We start from the raw sequence: 20,217 nt of genomic DNA, 5'->3' as shown, positions 1-20,217 counted from the left end.
ATTAGCCGACAAGACCACAGAGCCAACTGTCGCCGTTAACCAAGTATCACAGGTTTAAGCTAAATCCAACATAGAAAAGATAGTGAGTAATAAACACAAACAAAGACAATAATTTACACAACACTGTCTGTCAAACAAGTCTATGAAACAGTCTATGAAAAAGTTTAATCTGCGACGCAATTATATACAATAAAGTGGGGGAGGGGTTGGGGTGGTGGGGGGGGTCCCTGCTTCATCGGGCTCTCAGCGAAAGAGGTGTCCTTTAATAGTCTGAAGAACGTTTAGGACCCCCTGCACTATTCAATAAAAGCAGGACAGGCTTCAACAACACAAGGCGCTGACTCTCAAGTTCCGCTGTAACCCCCCCTTCCCCCCCTCCCCCCGTACTGCTGTGCCAGGGCTTCCAGGAGGGCCATTCCAACCAAACACAGCCTGACAGCATGCCCCCCCCCCCTCCCCTATCCACACCTGCTTAGGAAGAACCCTCATTGATCTCCTGAGTTCGTGCTCAGGAGATCAGATTGGTGTTGAACCCGGGGTCACAGCGTGGGGTGGGTTTAACCCATTCTGACCTGAGATCAGATTCTAAAAAATGTCTGTTTGAAAATGACAGTTTTCTGAAAAAGCTATGTTTCTCGTTCTTCGATTTTTCAAAAATAGCAGACCTACAAGCTCGTAGCGCGCCATGAGCTTGTAGATATGCTATTTTTCAATAGCTAAAGCATAACATGATGCTAAACACCAAAAGGGGTTCCCGCCCAAAATGGGTTTGACAAAGAAAACATTGTGTTGCATGAGGAGGTGTATTTTGTGCCTCCTCCAGTGCAGGAAGCAGAGGCTCCAGCTCAGAGCGCTCCTCAGAGCGAGCACAGGAAGTCCTTCAGGCTGCTCTTCTTCTTCTGCCCCGGGTCGTCCTCTCGGACCAGGATCTTGCTGAGGCGCTGGACCACCCACCTCTTCACCTTGGACGACGAAGACGATGACGAGGAGGAGGCCGAGGCCGGGGTGCTGGAGGAGGAAGAGGTGGAGGCCCTGCAGAGAGAGAGAGAGAGAGACACAGTGTTCATTTCGTTGACTACACAAAAGTTTAAAAAAAAAAGTCATACGATTTGTCACACGTTAAAACCCATTCAGGCCTGAGATCAGATTCTAAAAAAATGTCTGTTTGAAAATGACAGTTTTCTGAAAAAGCTATGTTTCTATGTCAGTCGTTCTTCGATTTTTTTTCAAAAATAGCAGACCTACAAGCTCGTAGCACGCCACTCGGTGGCGCGCTATGAGCTTGTAGATCTGCAAATCTTTTTATAGCTAAAGCATAACATGATGCTAACACCAAAAGGGGTTCCCGCCCCAAAATGGGTTACCGCAGTGACATTCTTTCTCCGCATTTGACCCATCTCTTGGAGCGGTGAGCTGCAGCCGTGCCGCGCTCGGGAATCATTTGATTAGTAGATTTGATTTGACCCCCCCCCCCCCCCAATCCAACCCTTTGATGCTGAGTGCCAAGCAGGGAGGCATTGGGTCCCATTTTTACAGTCTTTGGTATATGACCCAGTCGGCCGGGGATCGAACCCCGACCTCCCAGTTTCAGGGCGGACACTCTCTAACCACAAGGCCACTGGTCTGGTAGTTCCATGGAAGACACGCTGGCGTCTATGAAATCCAAATGAAATCAGCCGTCGTGGTGACCGAGAACTTCAGGAGGGGAGGAGGAACGGCGGGGAACGAGATGGAGTTCGGGAAAGTACAGTAATTTGATATTCTGCTGCTTGGTAGAAAAAAATTTCCGACCGACAACATGTCCAATGACGACCGACCGCGCCTCTCCGGGTGTGAGAGCGTGCATTGGTTAGAGCAGATAGGCTGAGGTAAACGAGGAAAGCGATACGGCAAGCACGAATACCAACACGTACACGTACACGTAACGAAAGGACCGCGTGACGCAAGAATAAATAGAAACCCAGCAGTTTGTGTGCCAAGCTGTTATACGGAGACACGCCTATCGTTTGGCTCCGACTAGTAGGGCCTGTCACACAGCTACATAATAATCTCCAGCTCAGTGGCCTCGCGGTTAGAGTGTCAGCCCTGGGATTTGGAGGTCGGGGTTCGATTCCCGGGCCGGGAACATACCAAAGACTATAAAAATGGGGCCAACTCAGCATTAAGGGCTGGATTGGGGTTAGGTTTCTGTGACATACTAGAATGATGTCCAAGGGTGTACTTGTACATCATGTTCAGGGGGTGTACTTGTACATCATGTCCAGGGGGTGTACTTGTACATCATGTCCAGAGGGTGTACTTGTAAATCATGTCCAGGGGGTGTACTTGTACATCATGTCCAGAGGGTGTACTTGTACATCATGTTCAGGGGGCGTACTTGTAAATCATGTCCAGGGGGTGTACTTGTACATCATGTCCAGGGGGTGTACTTGTACATCATGTTCAGAGGGTGTACTTGTACATCATGTTCAGAGGGTGTACTTGTACATCATGTCCAGAGGGTGTACTTGTACATCATGTTCAGGGGGCGTACTTGTAAATCATGTCCAGGGGGTGTACTTGTACATCATGTTCAGAGGGTGTACTTGTACATCATGTTCAGAGGGTGTACTTGTACATCATGTTCAGAGGGTGTACTTGTACATCATGTTCAGAGGGTGTGCTTGGACATAAAGCTGTGTGACGCTACAGAAACTGGCGCTAAAGCCTCCTGCCCCTATGGGCATCATGGCAAATAGAATATAAAATGTAAATTATTTGAGATAATCAAAGTGTCAGAATTATTCAATTTGTTGGACATACTCTCTTATAACCACTTTCAACATGGTGTACGCATTTTGGACAATTTATGGCTAGACTATGTATATCACTCTGTATCGATCCATAAAATCATGTTTATATATAAGCCTAAACGGCTAAACAGAAATGTTCTCGATGTTCAATGCCAAAAGAACACTATTAAATCAGTCAGAATCATTTCAGAAACGTTGACCAATATTTCATAACAGTGACAGCCGTAAATAGAAACCCAGCAATGTGTGTATATGCCAAGCTGTTACGGATATGATGGTCTCCCGCTGGCTCTCTGACGCCCCAGACAGTGACAGCAGCTTCATTTACTGAAACCCAGCCTTGGTCATTATAGTGAGCTTAACCCACGGAGACCTCAAATGCCTTCTAAATCAGTAGTTCTCAAACTTGTTCATGCCCAAGGACCCCCCCCCCCCCCCCCTCCCTCCAAATTATGTATTTAGGTTCGGACCAATCAAGAGATGATTTTTCAAACACTTTTGGACGTGATGTTTGCACCCAGACGACGATAAATACTCCTGGTCAAATATCACTCAAGCATGTTTTCCCTGTGTCCCCTGGGGTAGGTAGGTACCCTCACAAAAACAGTAATCCTGGTCTCTAAAACTACCTCCCCCTGGCCAGCTGGGTCGCCTGATGGAGGGGAAAGGAACTGGTCGGAATAACGTGTTCCTTCCACGCGCTACGTCCAACCAGGGAAACTCCCCCCTGTCAGGTGAAAAGAAGCAGCTTGGGACTCCTCATGCATAGAAGGAGGCATGAGGTCAGTCCGCTGCCCCCCCAGGTTGGCAGAGGAAGTGTAGCGCCCAGGATCACATTAGATAATTGGCACTGGGTGAAAGAACTGGGTTGCAAAATCATGGGATAAAAATTATAATTAAAAACATATATATCACTCAAGCAAGTGAAAACTGCTCCGTCAAATTTGTATTTGAGCTAAAGTAATGGAGTACTTGCTTTTAAAACATTACTCAAAGTAGAAATTACAAAGTGCATATTCTTTTTAATATCACATCAGTGCATTGCTCTCTCTAGGCTAGTAAAGTCTAGTCATTTCCCCCCCAAATAAATCTAATTCAGTTATTATTTTCTATAGTGAAAATAGCAGATTTCCTAGCACAAGATTTTTAAAAAAATGTTAAAAGAATAGCGGATGCACTTCATACCGCGCTGTGAGCTTGTAGATCTGCAATTTCCGAGAACCACTGTTCTACATCCTAAGAGTTTTGGAAAAAATGTAAAACATGTAACTATATATATATATATATATATATATATTTATAGCTAAATTAAAAAAAAAATCAGATGCTTTCGCGGTTTTAACCCATTCTGGACAGGAACCCCTTTTGGTGTTTTAAGGTTTATGTTATACTTTAGCCATTGAAAAATAGAGCTTGTAGATCTGCTATTTTTTTTATCGTGAAAATGTGGTGCAAATATTTGAATATATATTCTTTCAGAGCTTTTTAACTCACATTTTTGCTTCTGGGAGGATCCCTGGAACAACATATTTTCAGATGGGGGGTCGGCGGCCAATTACATAATATAATTGTGGAGGTCCTTGACATGAAAAAGGTTGAGCACCACTGAGATAGAAACATTAGGGCTTTTCAGAAAACCTTTGGAATCGTCCTCAGGTCTAAATGGGGTTTAACCCATTTTGGTGTTTTAAACATTATGTTATAATTTAGCTATTGAAAAATAGCAGATCTACCACTCTGTGGCGCGCTATGAGCTTGTCATTTTTGAAAATTCGAAGAACGACTGACATAGAAACATAGCTTTTTCAGAAAACTGTCAGGATGTAGAAGACATTTGTAGAATCTGATCTCAGGTCAAAATGGCTTTTAAATGGCTTTTCAATTCAAACCAGCTCAAACCTGGGCGTGCGAGTAGGGGTCTTGTCCTTGCATAGAGACTTGGGCGTGGAGGAGGAGGAGGTGGTGGAGGTGGTGGAGGTGACCCTGCCGGCCGCCGTCTGTGGGGTCTTCTGGCGGTGGCGTGCGGCGCTGCTCCCGCCTCCTCCTCCCGGCGTGCTGCTCTGGTTCCTGGAGAACGGAGAGGCGTAGTCCCGGTTCGCCCCCCCGCTGTAGCGGCTGGTGGTGTTGCACGTGTGACACGTGGCCATCTGGGGGAGGGGGGGTGGAGGGGGGGGGGGGGAGAGACGACAGAACAGACACGGTCAGGAATACTGAGTGGCCTACTTGGGAAGATGCCTGGGGGTTTCTTTTCTTTGTTTATTTGAGTGGTGCAACCACTCCTACAACCAGCAAGGTCCGTGTTCACCTATGTATCTATGTATGTATGTATGTATGTATTAATGAGCACGAGTATGACTGAGTACCAGCAGGGGCGCTGTTTGCCAGAAACAGAGAGAGAGAGAGAGATAGTATTAGTGCTGCACTGTTGCCTGCTAATGAGAGAGAGAGGAGAGGAGAGGAGGGGGGAGAGGGGAGTTGCACCACTCGGGTGTGATTTTTTTCTTCTCATTTCGAGTACGATGACAATAAAGCACCTATTGAATATTGATTGACTGTATTGATCTGACCATTTGACGTCGTTGGCACACTGTGTGACCGAGTTTTGTCATTGTTTGTTGATCATTTCTCACTGTTTCTGATGTCTTTGTCGTAAGCTAACTACGTTCCATCTGGCTTCGTTGATTTGTGTAGTATGGGCATGTTACTGTAGGCGAAAACTATCCAAACCTTTACAAATGTTGAAAAAAACAGTTGAAGAAAATAGCAAAAATAGCATATCTACAAGGCTATGGGATACGCTACGGGATATTTTCACTATGTGTCGTAGGACAAATGGGGCTTAAGTGGTTAAGTGTCACTTAAACAGGATCAATATTTATATTGTTACATAATAATTATGTAACAATACAACACTGTTGGGCAGAAACTTCTCATCTCTACGTTCAAACTTGTACGTAAATTAACATCCTACTTGATCACACTACGGCTTCACTCAAAAGCAACTAAAATAGCAGATGCACAAGCTCGAAATGCGGCTTAGAGCGACACGTTTCGAGCTTGTAGATCTGCTACTTTTGAATTTGGATTCCGAAAAGTGAGAGTTTTTGACATAATGAGGTTTCCACAAGGCAGAGACGATAATATACAGTATATAGCAATGCACAAATACACACACAAAAACGTAAAATAATCAAGAAATGACTAAGAATAGTCGAGACAAAACAACAACAACTAAGAATTACAAATAGCACAGCAGTGCATTTGTCATGGCACATGACACGTTGCGACTGGTCTCGGCAGTCAAAGTGTTAAGACAGGAGTATCCAAAGCACTTCACCGAAACACATCGGTCAGCGGAAGCAGCGATCACTACTAAGCCTTTATGCCATTCCGAGTATTTCCGTTTATCATTCCTGACATGCAACACCACCAGGTCCCAGCATGCAACGCCACCAGGTCCCAGCATGCAACACCACCACCAGGTCCCAGCATGCAACACCACCACCAGGTCCCAGCATGCAACACCACCACCAGGTCCCAGCATGCAACACCACCACCAGGTCCCAGCCAAGGACTGTCTAAAGAGGACGAGACGCGAAGACAACATGGCGTCGTACGGGACGAGGGCTGGGCTGTGGCCCCCCGCGGCGTGGCCCCTGGGACGAGGGCTGGGCTGTGGCCCCTGGGACGAGGGCTGGGCTGTGGCCCCCCGCGGCGTGGCCCCTGGGACGAGGGCTGGGCTGTGGCCCCCCGCGGCGTGGCCCCTGGGACGAGGGCTGGGCTGTGGCCCCCCGCGGCGTGGCGGGGCAGAGAGGGTCTGAAATGAGCCGGTCTCTTATGCCCTGGGTGACGCAGGATGACGCAAAGGCCTCGCATGAGAGGTCAGGCCTGTCTCTCAAAGGTTGACCAATACCCTCAGTGCTCTGTCTGTCTCACTACTCAACCACAGTACTTGAGTCATAGAGTAGACACTCCTGGAGTACTTGCTTCTGAAAGTATTCAAAAAGTAGAAATGTGTTGCTGTCGGGTATAAAACTTTTATCACCATATTTGAACACCCTACTACAGCGTCACACCAAAGTAACCAAAGTAGCAGATCTAATGAGCTCCACAGGGAGAACAGATTGATAAAGAGATCTGTTGATCCTGCTTTAACTCCCTTCAGTGCAGGATGTAATCTATTCCTCTCTCTCAGCAGAGGTGGAGAGTTCTGGAGGCTCTTTGGAGCAACCTTTTCCCTCATTTTCAGTGTGAAAATGACCTCACAAAGCCTCTTGCTTCTTGCTTAAGATCGAGGTGGGACAGAGAGGGAATGACGGGTAAAGCCATGTTGATCCTATCTTCGACATGTAGCCATCAGCAGGAATTGCCAAAGACATCGTCACAAGTATCTGGATGGCATAACATAAATACGTTGACGGTTTTGTCAGCTACGGATAATTTTAGCATTTTACTTTCATGCACCAGCTGACAAAACAAGTCTTTTTTTTGTAGGCACCCATTTTATATTTTCAAACATTTTCAAAAACGCGCGTAGCAAAACATAGCCAATCTACAAGCTCTTTATAAGCAATGTGCGACATCTTATGAGCGTGTAGAGTGCCATTTTCTTTTATAATTCCTGAATTCTTTGAGGCAAGATTTGTGTTGCCTATGACGACATGATGCCCGGGTTGGAAACGAAAACAACTGGACGATACATTGCATGTTTAAAACCTGCCAAACACACAACGAGTGAAAGCTTATAGGAACCGGTTTTGGGGGGGAACCCGCTTGTCATTATGTTATGCTTTAGCTATTGAAAAATAGCATATCTACAAGCTACGAGCTTGTATATCTGCTATTTTTGAAAAATCGAAGAACCACTGACATAGAAACATAGCTTTTTCAGAAAACTGTCAGGATGCAGAAGACATTTCTTTAATCTGATCTCAGGTCAAAATGGGTTAAGAGCATATTGTCTCTGTCTGGTGCTGCTACTTTTGAATTTGAAACCTGAATGACGTAATATAATAATAATAATAATATGCATGCATGTTAATTTAGTTGCATTGTCCTGATTCCAGACAAAGACACCTGGCATCCCAAGGACCTCATCGTCTGATGACAAAGTGAGAAATGATCAACAAACAATGACAACTGGGTCACAGTGAGCCAACGACACGTGCCGTCATATGGCCAGATCAATACAGTCAATCAATAATCAATAGGTGCTGAAAGAAACAAACACACAATTAAACTGAAGCCACCTGGACTTGGACAACAAACTACAGAACAAGCTGTTGCCAGTTGGTGCACGTGCATGCACACACACACACACACTGAAAGGCCTGCATTCACACTTTTACAGTAAAGTACGAAAGTATTGGCATTAAAATATATGCAAAGTATACTCAAACGGCTCGTTCCGCGAGCTTGTACATCTGCTATTTTTGATTAATCTTTTATTTTTGATTAAGTGTGAGAAGAACCACAGATTTTAGAAGGCATTCGTAGAATCAACCTCAGGTCTTAGTAATGGGCTACTGCATTATTAACGTACCACGTGCCGTTCATATTTCTGACTAATACAAGTATTCAAAGAGCATAAAAATATGATGGAAAAACTCACCGAGACGAAGGTAGTCATGTTTGTTTGTTGGGACAGTTGTCTACTCTGTGAGGTCTGCTTTCAGTGGAGTTTAAGACTCAGTTGTCTACACTGTGAGGTCTGCTTTCAGTGGAGTTTAAGTCTCAGTTGTCTACTCTGTGAGGTCTGCTTTCAGTGGAGTAGAAGTCTCAGTTGTCTACTCTGTGAGGTCTGCTTTCAGTGGAGTAGAAGTCTCAGTTGTCTACTCTGTGAGGTCTGCTTTCAGTGGAGTAGAAGTCTCAGTTGTCTACTCTGTGAGGTATAAAAAGTCCTCTCAGTTCTTGGCTAGTGAAACGTGAATGTTTACTATGTGCCCCCTCAGCATGGCCCTTCCTTTATATAACCACTGACACCCTCCCCCCTGGGGGGGGGGGCAGGGGGGAAGCCTCACCAATAACAATCAGCCACCAGAGAGAGAGAGAGAGAGAGAGAGAGAGAGAGAGAGAGAGAGAGAGAGGGGGGGAACCGTCAGGAGCAGCCCTGTTGCTGGGTGCTGTGGACGGACGGATGAACGGACGGCGGTGACCAACGTTTTTCCCCCCGCCGCCCTCTCACCCAAAATAGGGCTTAATCCAGACACACCTATGCACGCACACATGCAAAAAATAACAAAGGCATCTGTTTAGACTTAATGCACATACTGTCACATTGGGTTTGGATCAAAAGCCTGTGTAAAATACTATAGCCTACATACAGTAGTAGTAGCAGCAAACTATTCTGGACAAGGGCCCATGCACATGAATCTTAAAAAAAAAAAATCACACCCGTGTGAACCGAGTGGACCTAACGGGTCCATTTGTTTCCATTTGTACACACTCTGAGTTAAATTAATCAATGAATTGATTGTATGCTTTTGGGGTCCCAAAGATAAATGGGGGGTCCGTAGCTCAATGCATGTCAAACTAGGGGTCTTTGAAATTAAAATGGTTGAGAATCACTGCTACAACCGTTATCAAAATAAATCTTCTCTTATGGTGGTCCCTGGCGTATAAATCTTCTCTTATGGGGGTCCCTGGCGCATAAATCTTCTCTTATGGTGGTCCCTGGCGCATACTAATGGAACTCGCAGGGTAATACATGTCAATTTAGGACTCCTTGACATGGAAAAGGTTTGAGAAGCACTGCTTTACACCACTGAGGGGAAGTTACTGATACGGTGTGTGCTGGTTGTTATTGCCTGCAGCGACACCATTGGATTTGCTTTCCAGTTCAATCTACTGTACCGCCATTCAGAAACAGCTCAGAGCAGCTCCAACTACTGAGCAATCAATAGAAGTTAGTTAGCAAAAATTGGCTTCATACTGTAAAACCTTTGGTGAAATGTCTCCCGAAATGTCCCCCGAAAGCCATCACAGGATAATGAAATCACGTCCAAAATGAAATCCTAATTTGCCCCGGGGAAGCTATTTATCAGCCCACCCCAAACGGAGCCGGACAGACCTACAGTATGCAGCTTTCTGGGAGTTGGTTCCGGTTTACTCCATCTCTGGTTTTAGGGACAGAAAGCAGAGCTTTCACATATCTATGACCTGAGAGGTCTAGAATGGTTCATGATATGACCTGAGAGGTCTAGAATGGTTCATGATATGACCTGAGAGGTCTAGAATGGTTCATGATATGACCTGAGAGGTCTAGAATGGTTCATGATATGACCTGAGAGGTCTAGAATGGTTCATGATATCGCACAAGATCAGACATGTATTTCTGTCCTGAACCATTCAAAGCTTTAAAACGATGTAGCGTCGGCTAATAAAAAATAATAGCTGATAGAAATGCAGTGCAGGCTCACGCGCTGCGAGCTTGTACATCAGCAGAGTGTGAGAGCTATTGATTTAGAAGGCTTTATTTTATTTATAATTAATGCAGTGTGAGAGCTATTGATTTAGAAGGCTTTATTTTATTTTTCAATTAATGCAGTGTGAGAGCTATTGATTTAGAAGGTTTTTTTTCTTTTTTAATTAATGGGCTATTAGACCAACAGTAGTATTTTGAAATCAATATTCTGGCAGTCTAAGTGTAAGAGGACACACAGGAGGGAGACTCCAGGGAGAGGAACAGGTTGTTCCAGGGAGGGAACAGCATGTTGTCAACTGCCAGCCGGGGCAAACAAACCTCATCACGCTGGGATTGGTTTCCAACCAGTGGTCCCTGAGGGGGTTCCAGGTGGTCTCCAGGCAGCTAAATGATGGGAGAGTTGGTAACCAAAATGGACCCTGATAGATCTTTAACTCTCGAGAGTGTTAAAATGAAACCATATGGACCCGTACGTTATTGCTAAACATCTGCATTACTTAATTGACAATTTGACATTGCCTGTTATCTTCTCCTGTGGTACCAACATCAATACAGCATGGACTTGTGGACACAACCTTATCCAGCGATAACAAAATAGTCTTGAAATTTTAGCCTCTCGGACCCAAAACTAGCAATCAAAATTGTGGTCCATGCCGTGGCTCAAATGCAGAATAAAAAATAGCGAGGCCTTGATATGAAAAGGGTTGAAAACTACTGCACTATATATAGGGGGTGCATTAAAATACCTCCTTGCTGTCCCCAATGCTTGATTTATAAATCGACGATTGCTCACTGTGTGGCATACAGAAAATGATATGGCCGATATAGCCTGAGCTAACGTGTTAGGTTTCTGGTCTAGAGGGGCGGGTCGCGGCTGAGATTTGCACACGCCCTGATTGGATCTCATCGATCTGTCCGTCACCCCCGGCCCCTCCTCTCCCCCCTATTGCAGCGCTACGTCACATCATTTGGATCGACGCCCACCCGGAAGGGTTGACTCCCACTTTTAGACCAGAGCGGCCAATGCGTTCCTCCAGGCTTTCAATTTTTGCACCAACAAAAATGAAAGCCTGGTACCGAGGCTATGGCCGATACAACAAGCTCACAGCGATGGCGCTAAATGGGTTTATTCCCCAGGTAGAGGCATCAGCACACAAGATGCAATACATGCTGTATTCTTCCGCCAGTGGTGTAAAGTACAGTAACTTTAAGTACATGTTTTAAGGCAAGCATTATGTTATAGTTTAGCTCAGGGGTCGGTGGGCAACTTTGACGATGGAGAGAGGGCCACTATATTTCCACTCTCACTCCAGAGAGCCACATTGCATACTGTCGTAGCAAAAATAACCGATCTACAAGCTCAAAACTCGTCGCTGTGCAGCGCTTTTTGAGCTTGTACATCAGCTATTTTTTTAAATTTAAATCCTGAAAAGTAACCATGATTTAAAATGCATTTAGTTATAGTTATGTTGACTTCATGAACAAAATACAAATACATTGGACATAAAACAGACTAACATTTTAATACTAGTCATTAAGCTACTAATCTATAGACTGAAGTAATTAAAGCGGGTCATGTTTGCATGTTTGGAATTGTAACAGCTGAAATCAAGCTGAAATCAAGCTACGAGCTTGTAGATCTGCTATTTTTGAAAAATCGTGTGAATCTTTGAATATAATTATGTTGAATATATACAGCAAACGTTTTTAACTCATATGGTTGATTCTGGGGGGGGGGGGGGGGGGTCCCTGGAACAAGATATATTCAGATTGGGGTCTGCGGCCAAATAGATGTTTGGGGTTCCTTGCCATGAAAAGGTTTGAGCACCACTAATATAGAAAACTGTCATGATTTAGAAATAATACATTTATATAATCTGTTATCCGGTATTAAGTAGGCGACTGTGCTTAAATACAATTTAGATTGTTTTGTTATTTACATTTTTTTTTCTTCTGTATTTACAATTTGCAATACCTTTACTTCTACTCCACTACATCTCAGAGGAAAATACTTTACTTTTACTCCACTAAACTTATTTGATAACTTTACTTACTAGTTACTTTTTTAGTGTATACATTTTGTCCGTTTGAAAACATCCAATCTATTTTTAAAAATATTTTCATACATTAGAAGACTTTATTTGTCAGCTAATAAAATGAACAACGCAGAGGGCTTATAGAGAGAAACAGAAGTCCCAATCGAATCACAGACACGGTCTTGTTGTGATGACGCGCACGCATGCCATGCATGGCTGCGCCGCGCGTGCACACACACACACACACGCACGCACACACACACACACACACACGCACAAATTGCTTTCCAAAATAGACTAGGCGCTCTAGCCTTGCAGTGGATTAGGCCCAGACAGTGAGTGAGAGGTGCCAGTAAAAGCCTGTCCGCTTCATCCCTGCAACACGGCTCCAAATAAACCAGAGCCTCTCCTGAACCTGCACGGCAACAGCCCGAGCCTGTTCACTCGTCGGGTGGAAACCTCATGAGTCTTTTGAATGAAATTTTAGTTTTAGTTTAAGTCCTATTCTAGCCATCTGCAATGCTTTAGTCTAGTTTTAAATCTACAGTTGATTTAGTCGACCAAAAATGTATTTTGGGGGGCCCTGTTGGCGTCATGATGCCCGATTTTTACACTTGGTTACGTGCTGAAAATAGCCGATCTACAAGCTTACAATGCTTTGCAGCGTCACACGTTGTGAGCTTGTAGATCTGCTTTTTTTCCCCAGAGTGCAACACCCGAGTAGTCAAAATATACAATGACTTGTCTTTTAGTTCTACTGGATCTCTTCTCCACTCGTCCCTCCATTTAGACATTTTAGTCTAGTTTTTCTAGACGAAATTGTCAATATATTTAGCGTTAGTTTTCATCATAGCTTAGTTTTTATTGGGTTAGTGTGAAAAAAGGTAGTCAACGAACATTCTCCGTCCTAGTTTTAGTCCACAAAGTCAACACGAGTCCAAAACGGTTACTTTTCAGGATTCAAATTCAAAAGCATCAAAAGTAGCAGATCTCCAAGCTCGAAACGCGTAGCGTTTCTATACTTTTGATGCTTTTGTGGCGCGGCCAAGTCGGGGCGTCCATTTTACACAAGTTAAAATATGGAGATAAGAGGTTTCTGGCCCGACAACAATGGATTGATGTATAAAAGGGGCGGTCGTAAACAGCTATGAGCGGATATGTCCTTAATGAAGACACAGCTGCTCCATTGTTGTGGGTTAACAGGGATAGAGATTGAGATCGGGGGGCTGAAAGCAAGGGCTATAAAACAATGGGATAAGTTGGGGACACGGTGTCTGCAGCAGCTAAATATGTGCCGACATCACAATGATATTCATTTCACAAGTGGCTGTTGTGTTATTGAATTATTACGTGCACTGCACTATTTGAAAATGGCACATTTTTAGAGAGTGCACTTTAAAACGAGCTATCCTTCCATGACTACTGGGATACGAAGAATTATAAATAAACACAAGTGGAAACTATAGCACTAAATGGGTACATGTGTTATAACGCAACGGATTCAAGGATAAAATGTACCGCCTTTTTAGCCAATGCTTTCTTTGTCAGACATTGCACACACAGGTTCAGATTGTTGCTTTAATTCGCCTTTGATGTGACCTTAAACGATCAGGCCCTGCAAAATTCATTTTTTTTTTCAAATTGAGCTTATTGTGGACACACATGCTTGAGATAAAACTTTGGCACCAAGTACAAGCAGCTTTTACAGACTGCTGACTAAGGGGCTGTGAGTGTTTATGTGTATATTTACGTGTGCATGCGATACTATGCGTGTGTATGACACACACTCTTTGACACCAACGGCATGAGTGTGTGTGTGTGTGTGTGTGTGTGTGCACGCGTGCAAGGTGCACATAACTGTGGGGAAGAGAGTGAGCATGACCCACCGACCCTTGGCTCTCTCTCGGCTCTAACCTGGCCTAGATCCACCCCCCCACCTCCCCACCACCCCTCCCTCACTAGGGGTGAAAAAATACCGAAACGTGCCATCCATCGTCAGCCTCCTTCCCTGAAGACGCTATCGGTGACAATCCCTAATTGCATAGTGACAAGAAATCACCGTGAGTGACCCCACTCGAAAGTTAATCCCCGCCGAGCCACACACATACGTACGTACGTGTCCATTTTCTAATTCATTCTAATCCTGGATGTGGACAGGATCGCACGGATGATGATGACGATGATGAAGTCACCGGACCTACTGGCTCCGCTCACTCGTGACTCACTGTCACTTCTTCTGGTTTCTAAATACTACCGTGGTTCGGGGACCAGTGGACCTTGAGGGGATTCCAGGTGGTCCCCAGCTAAATGATGGAGAGCTGACTTTAACTCTTCAGAGCGTAAAATGAAACCAAACGGACCCGTTCAATGAATCAATCGATCAATCAATAGTAAAGGGTACATTTTATAGGCATTTTATACCGGCCACTCTACCGCTGAGCCACTGCTGTCCAAGGTTACCAACTCTCCATCATTTAGCATGGGGACCACCTTGAACCGCCTCAAGGACCACTGGTGGTCCGCGGACCACTGGTTGAGAAGCACTGGTGTAAACCTACACTGATTATATTGGGTTCACCTGCTCATTAGCATATATAGCCTGCTCCTCCAAATAGTCGGTAGTGAGTCACGTTTCCGCAACGCAATACGTGCAGGATGCACACGGGGTCGAGAGAGGTTCAGTTGTTGGGCCCTGCTTTTAGAACGCAGTCATATCCATATTTATTTCTCAAATCTGATCTTCAGGACCGACTTGTACGACTGTTCACACTGACTCGGTGGAGGCAGATGGTCGGCCACAATAGAGTCGGTTTCTGCTCGACGTTTCCCCCAGTTATCGTTTTGTTTTTCCATCACGAATACCCCTCGCACTCGTGGATCAAAGATCAATTATCACGCTCTAATTATCGCGTCAGTGGGCGCTTTGCCCACTGACGTAATAGTGACGTGATATGTCACTATTAGATATGTGACGTGGGTGATTGGAACGTTCAGACTGAGTCGTATAATCGTATATTCAGAAATCCGATTTCAATCACGTTTCAAACCGACTGTGTCTCAAGTCGGAGTTGTAAAACAAGCAGAATTGAGGAGGTGCTTAAGGCCTAAGGCACTGCACAGTCGTAGCCACGATGCAGGACATTTATTTGACAGAAACCAACGTTTCGACCTGTGAGGTCTTCTTCAGGGAATGAAGACTTCTTTTTCAAGTCGGAATTGTAGAAATCGGATTCCATGTGACTTTGTTTTCCTCACAATAATTGTAGTGGGATAAAAGTACAATATTTTCCTCAGAGATGTAGTGGAGCAGATGTAAAAGTAAGTTAAAAAAAATAAGTAAGAAAGTAAAATATACCTCAACATTGTACTTTAGTTACCACTGGCGATAAAAGGGACAAACAAATCCTATTCTGGGTGTATATCATTAAATTACGAAAGGCTGCGAGCAAACAGTAATTTACGAGCGACAAATGAGTTTGAGAGAGGCAAAAGTACGGTTACATAAACGAGAGGAGATGAAATAATGATTTACTGCACCCTCTTGCAGCGGCTGTGTGTGTGTGTGTGTGTGTGTGTGTGTGTGTGTGTGTGTGTGTGTGTGTGTGTGTGTGTGTGTGTGTGTGTGTGTGTGACTGCCGCATCCGTGCCATCCGAGACGGCCTCAATTCAACAGGCTGAAAGTGGTGCCATTTAGACCTGAGGCCGATTCTAAAAAGAAAAGGGCTTCTAAATCAGTTTTCTGAAAAGAAACCATGTTTCTACAGTTTCTACAGTGGTTCTCAAACTATTTCATGTCAAGGAGCCTCAAACTTATATGGAATTGGGCAAACCAACCCCCAACTGAAAACATGTTGCTTCAGGGACCCCCCCAGAAGCAAAGATACCAGTTCAAAACATTCACCGTGAAGATTTGCGCCACGTTTTTGCGATTTCTCAATAGATGAAGAATAACACAATGCTTAAAACACCAAAAGGGGTTCCTAATTGAGGATGATGGTGATCGCGCAACCTTTTAGTAAAAGTACAGTGTGACTTAGGCCACAATAGGCATTTTTTAGGCCAGTCAATGGTTTTATGACCTAGTCAGGAGTAAGTCTGACTAGTAAGTACTGTACATTGACCTAAGTCTAAGGTTTATATTATGCAACAACTGCACGAAACACACAGAGAAGGCTTTGTTGCATGCATGTACCAATGCATGCATGTACCAATGCATGCATGTACCAATGCATGCATGTACCAATGCATGCATGTACTGTACCAATGCATGCATGCACCAATACATGCATTGGTACAGTACATGCATGCATTGGTACATGCATGCAATGGTACATGCATGCATGTACCAATGCATGCATGTACCACTACCAATGCCAATTCAACACTGCAGAAATTATGTACATTGAATGACCACTTTCCACACACTCTATTTCTCTCTCTCACACACACACACGCATGCATGCATGCATGCACACACGTACACACAAATCAATTCTGCAGATGGGCTCTTTGGCCTCTATTAATAGCAATCTCCATAAATACCTCCATGATGTGCAAACACTCTCCCCCCCCCGCCCTGGCCCAAGCGAGCCCGGGTCAGTTTACGGTGACCTTGGCAGTAAAGACTGCCACCTACTGAGAGAGAGAGAGAGAGAGAGAGAGAGAGAGAGATGGAGTAATAAGAGACAGAGGGGGGAGGGGGAGGTAGGGGTAGACAGGGTGGGAGGTTGGGGGAGGCATGTGAGAGATCACATTCTATGAGAGTAATGCATTTACAATGGAGGGTAGGAGTGCATTAACCACTTTGCGTGCGCCAGAACATTTTCTCCGTATTCTGTGTGCGATCAATTGTGCATGTCTCTCTCTCTCTCTCTCTCTCTCTCTCTCTCTAGCTGATGTTAATTAAGTGCCGCACTTGAAATTCTGGTGTAGCACCCCGTCTAGAAACTTCTGCAGGGTTGGGCTTCAGGATCCAGCATTCACTGCCTTATAGGAGAACAGACTCTACCATACCGTTGCATAGAAGAAGCTGAGTTTGATCTGTCAGGGCGATGTTGGGGGTCCATATACCGATCAGGGCCCTTTCCCCAATGCACGTGTGTACTGAGTGTCTGTACTGAGTCACAGAACAAGCATTTACTGTGATAAACCCCATTAGAGTGCATCAATACAACACTATAAACTCCCAAAGCAGACCGGGTCAGGGTCAAGCGTGAGGGGGGGGGGGGGGGGGGTGGAACGGTATCGATCGAGACCGACCCGACCGGGGGAACGCAACGAGAGAGAGAGAGAGAGAGAGAGAGAGAGAGAGAGATGGGAGGGTGAGGAGGGTAGGGAGGGAGGAAATCTGTCACGTTCATGAAAGTTTAATTTTTCTGAATCTTGTATTGGATTGTATCAGCGAATCTCCACTATTTATTTTCCCACTCACGTTTGAAAATGCATGAATGTTTTTCAAAATACATGTTTTAAACAAGAGAGAGAAACTCTGCTCGTACCAACATCTGCGACCACGACTTTTCAAAATAAAAGGCGCTAGAGTGCCCTGCATATGAGGAAGATTTTACTGTGAAAAGGCGCTGCCTTCCATTACTACCTCACGTTACCTCGTCTGATCTCTTTAAAACGGTTAATATTCCAAACGAGATGCTTTGGTTGAGTCAGAAATGAGGACAGAATATCGGCGTTCTGATCAAAGCCATGGACAGTGACGTAGATTCAGAGAGAATAGACCGTTTTGTCGGCCCGTAAACAAGGAAATTAACGGCTTCACACATGCGTGAAACATGACGCTGAGCGCTGCACAGGCCATTTAACGGCCCTGTCAACAAAATAGATTTTAGCGATCCGGTTTTATGTCAATAAAAAAAGACCCTAAACCATACATGGGCAACTGGCCATTACCAGTAATATGCCTTAAAGGCGATAAAGCGACCGATGGGGCAGACTCTACCGGAATAATGTCAAGAATGGGTCAAATTAATTCAGTAATGAATTAATTAAATATCAATTAAACTCTACTGTCTCAGTGATATTGTCAGGGAGTTGTCTTTGTGTCGACTGTAAATAAACTGTCTCGGAAATTTGATGCATTTGAAATTAAATACAAATGTTACTTTTCAGGATTCCAATTAAAAGAAATTGCTAAAAAATATTCAGCATTTAAATTCAAATATAGCAAAAATAGCTGATCTATAAGATCAAAAAGCGTCGCGCCGCGACACGTTTTGAGCTTGTAGATCGTATATATTTTTGCTACGACAGTCATATGCAGTGTGGCCCTCTGGAGTGAGTGTGTAAATATAGTGGCCCTCTGGAGTGAGTGTGTAAATATAATGGCCCTCTGGAGTGAGTGTGTAAATATAGTGGCCCTCTGGAGTCAGTGTGTAAATATAATGGCCCTCTGGAGTGAGTGTGTAACTAGAAAAAGTGCCCTTCTGGGCACAGGTCTCCACCAGGATAGGAATGTAGGACATTGCAGCTTGCCTTCATCTGGTGGTTGGATAAAAGGGCAACAAAAGTAAACTAGGGAGTTGGCATACAAAGTTATCCACAGATCCGTGCAGTTAGAGGTAAAAACACTTTTCGGCCAGTTATAGCGCCACCTTGAGGCTGAGTAGAAATTGTTCATGTGGCATTTCATTCACCCACATGGCATTCATGTGGGTGCACAATTTCACGGAAATCACGCGATGTGTTCATGATTTGCAGCATTTTGTTTGAAACTGAGCACTCCTGTGAACTTTGGAAGCCAATCTTAACCAATCAGGATGGAGTCTGAGAAATCTGAAAGAGCGGTTTCGTTGAATGGCTCTAGAGAGACTGTGTACCAATTTGTTTTGCACAAAGCGGCCTCCTGGTGGCGCTATAACAGGCCGTTCTGGAAAGTTTGGGGCAGAGGTTCATCGTTGGCATCCAGGGAGTGTGTGTGCAAACGTTGGCATCGACCGGGTTAACGGTGGCCGAGATTAGCTGCTCACGGACACACACACGGACGGACGGACACACGGACGGACGGACACACGGACGGACGGACGGAGTGCAAAACATACTCTCCCCCCATGCCTTCGGCCTGGTGGAGACAAATATAGTGTCCCTCTGGAGTGAGTGGAACTATAGGGGCCCTCTGGAGTGAGTGTGGAACTATAGTGGCCCTCTGGAGTGTGTGTGTAAATGTAGTGTCCCTCTGGAGTGAGTGTGTAAATATAATGGCCCTCTCCATCATCACAGTTGCCCATCCCTGCCCTAAGACATCCTCCCATGTCCTGGCACCTCTACGGGTGTAATTATAAATAAGTGTGGAGAGACGTCTGGAGCACTTAAGCTTTTTAAATGGGGTTCAACGACGCATTGGAGCGCCGACGACATCAATGGCTGTGCCTCGGGAAGAGAGACGGACGACGGGCGACAAAAACCCAAGTAATTCCAATGAAAAATGTGAAAACCATGACATGATCATTTGTCATATTAACCCATTGATGCCTGGTACAACCTATACGTTGTTCTACCCTTGATGCCGGCGCACTCTCTGTGTCTCATCAGCTATTGCTATACATGTAGCAACATAACTATTTAAAAAATAAAATAATCCAAATTTGAAGGTTTTCAGAAACCTTAGGTCAGGCCCTAGAAGGCGTTTCCAGATTCGGCCTCATGGCATCAATGGGTTAAAAGGCCGGTATAGGCTAGCGCTGCTGCTGATGGATTTGGCACGGCGGCCGCACAGAGGCGCCGTCATTACATGAAACTGACACTTGACAAGTTATTTCAGACGAGACTCCAGTGAAATTATTATTGGGTTCGGGCTAACTCAATATGGGGGGGGGGGGGGCATTGGGAGTCGTAAACAGCCTTGTAATTGGAGTTGTAAACGGCTATATAGAGGTCTAGCGGTTTTGTCGCTCTAACTGCCAAATGGAGATTAATGGGAGGAGGCATTGGATTAAAGCTAAATGAAATATCAAGA

At 44.7% G+C, this 20,217-nt stretch overlaps 1 protein-coding gene across 1 annotated transcript; it reads right to left on the bottom strand.

Annotated features, from left to right (window-relative positions):
* Positions 1-451: 451 nt before the first annotated feature.
* LOC310871055 (uncharacterized protein) lies at positions 452-8,720 on the bottom strand. The gene is made up of 3 exons (XM_083782506.1): positions 8,404-8,720; positions 4,692-4,939; positions 452-1,032 (listed from the first exon to the last, which is right to left on the bottom strand). Exons 1-3 carry the CDS (start codon positions 8,419-8,421, stop codon positions 858-860), a joined length of 441 nt encoding a protein of 146 aa, XP_083638632.1. The 5' UTR covers positions 8,422-8,720; the 3' UTR covers positions 452-857.
* Between the last annotated feature and the right edge of the window lie 11,497 nt (positions 8,721-20,217).

This window comes from Protomyctophum parallelum, assembly GCF_964188405.1.
Source record: "Protomyctophum parallelum genome assembly, chromosome: 1".
NCBI classification, from domain to species: Eukaryota; Metazoa; Chordata; class Actinopteri; order Myctophiformes; family Myctophidae; genus Protomyctophum; species Protomyctophum parallelum.
Note: the sequence above shows the minus strand (reverse complement) of the source record. Positions and strands in the feature narration are given on the sequence as shown.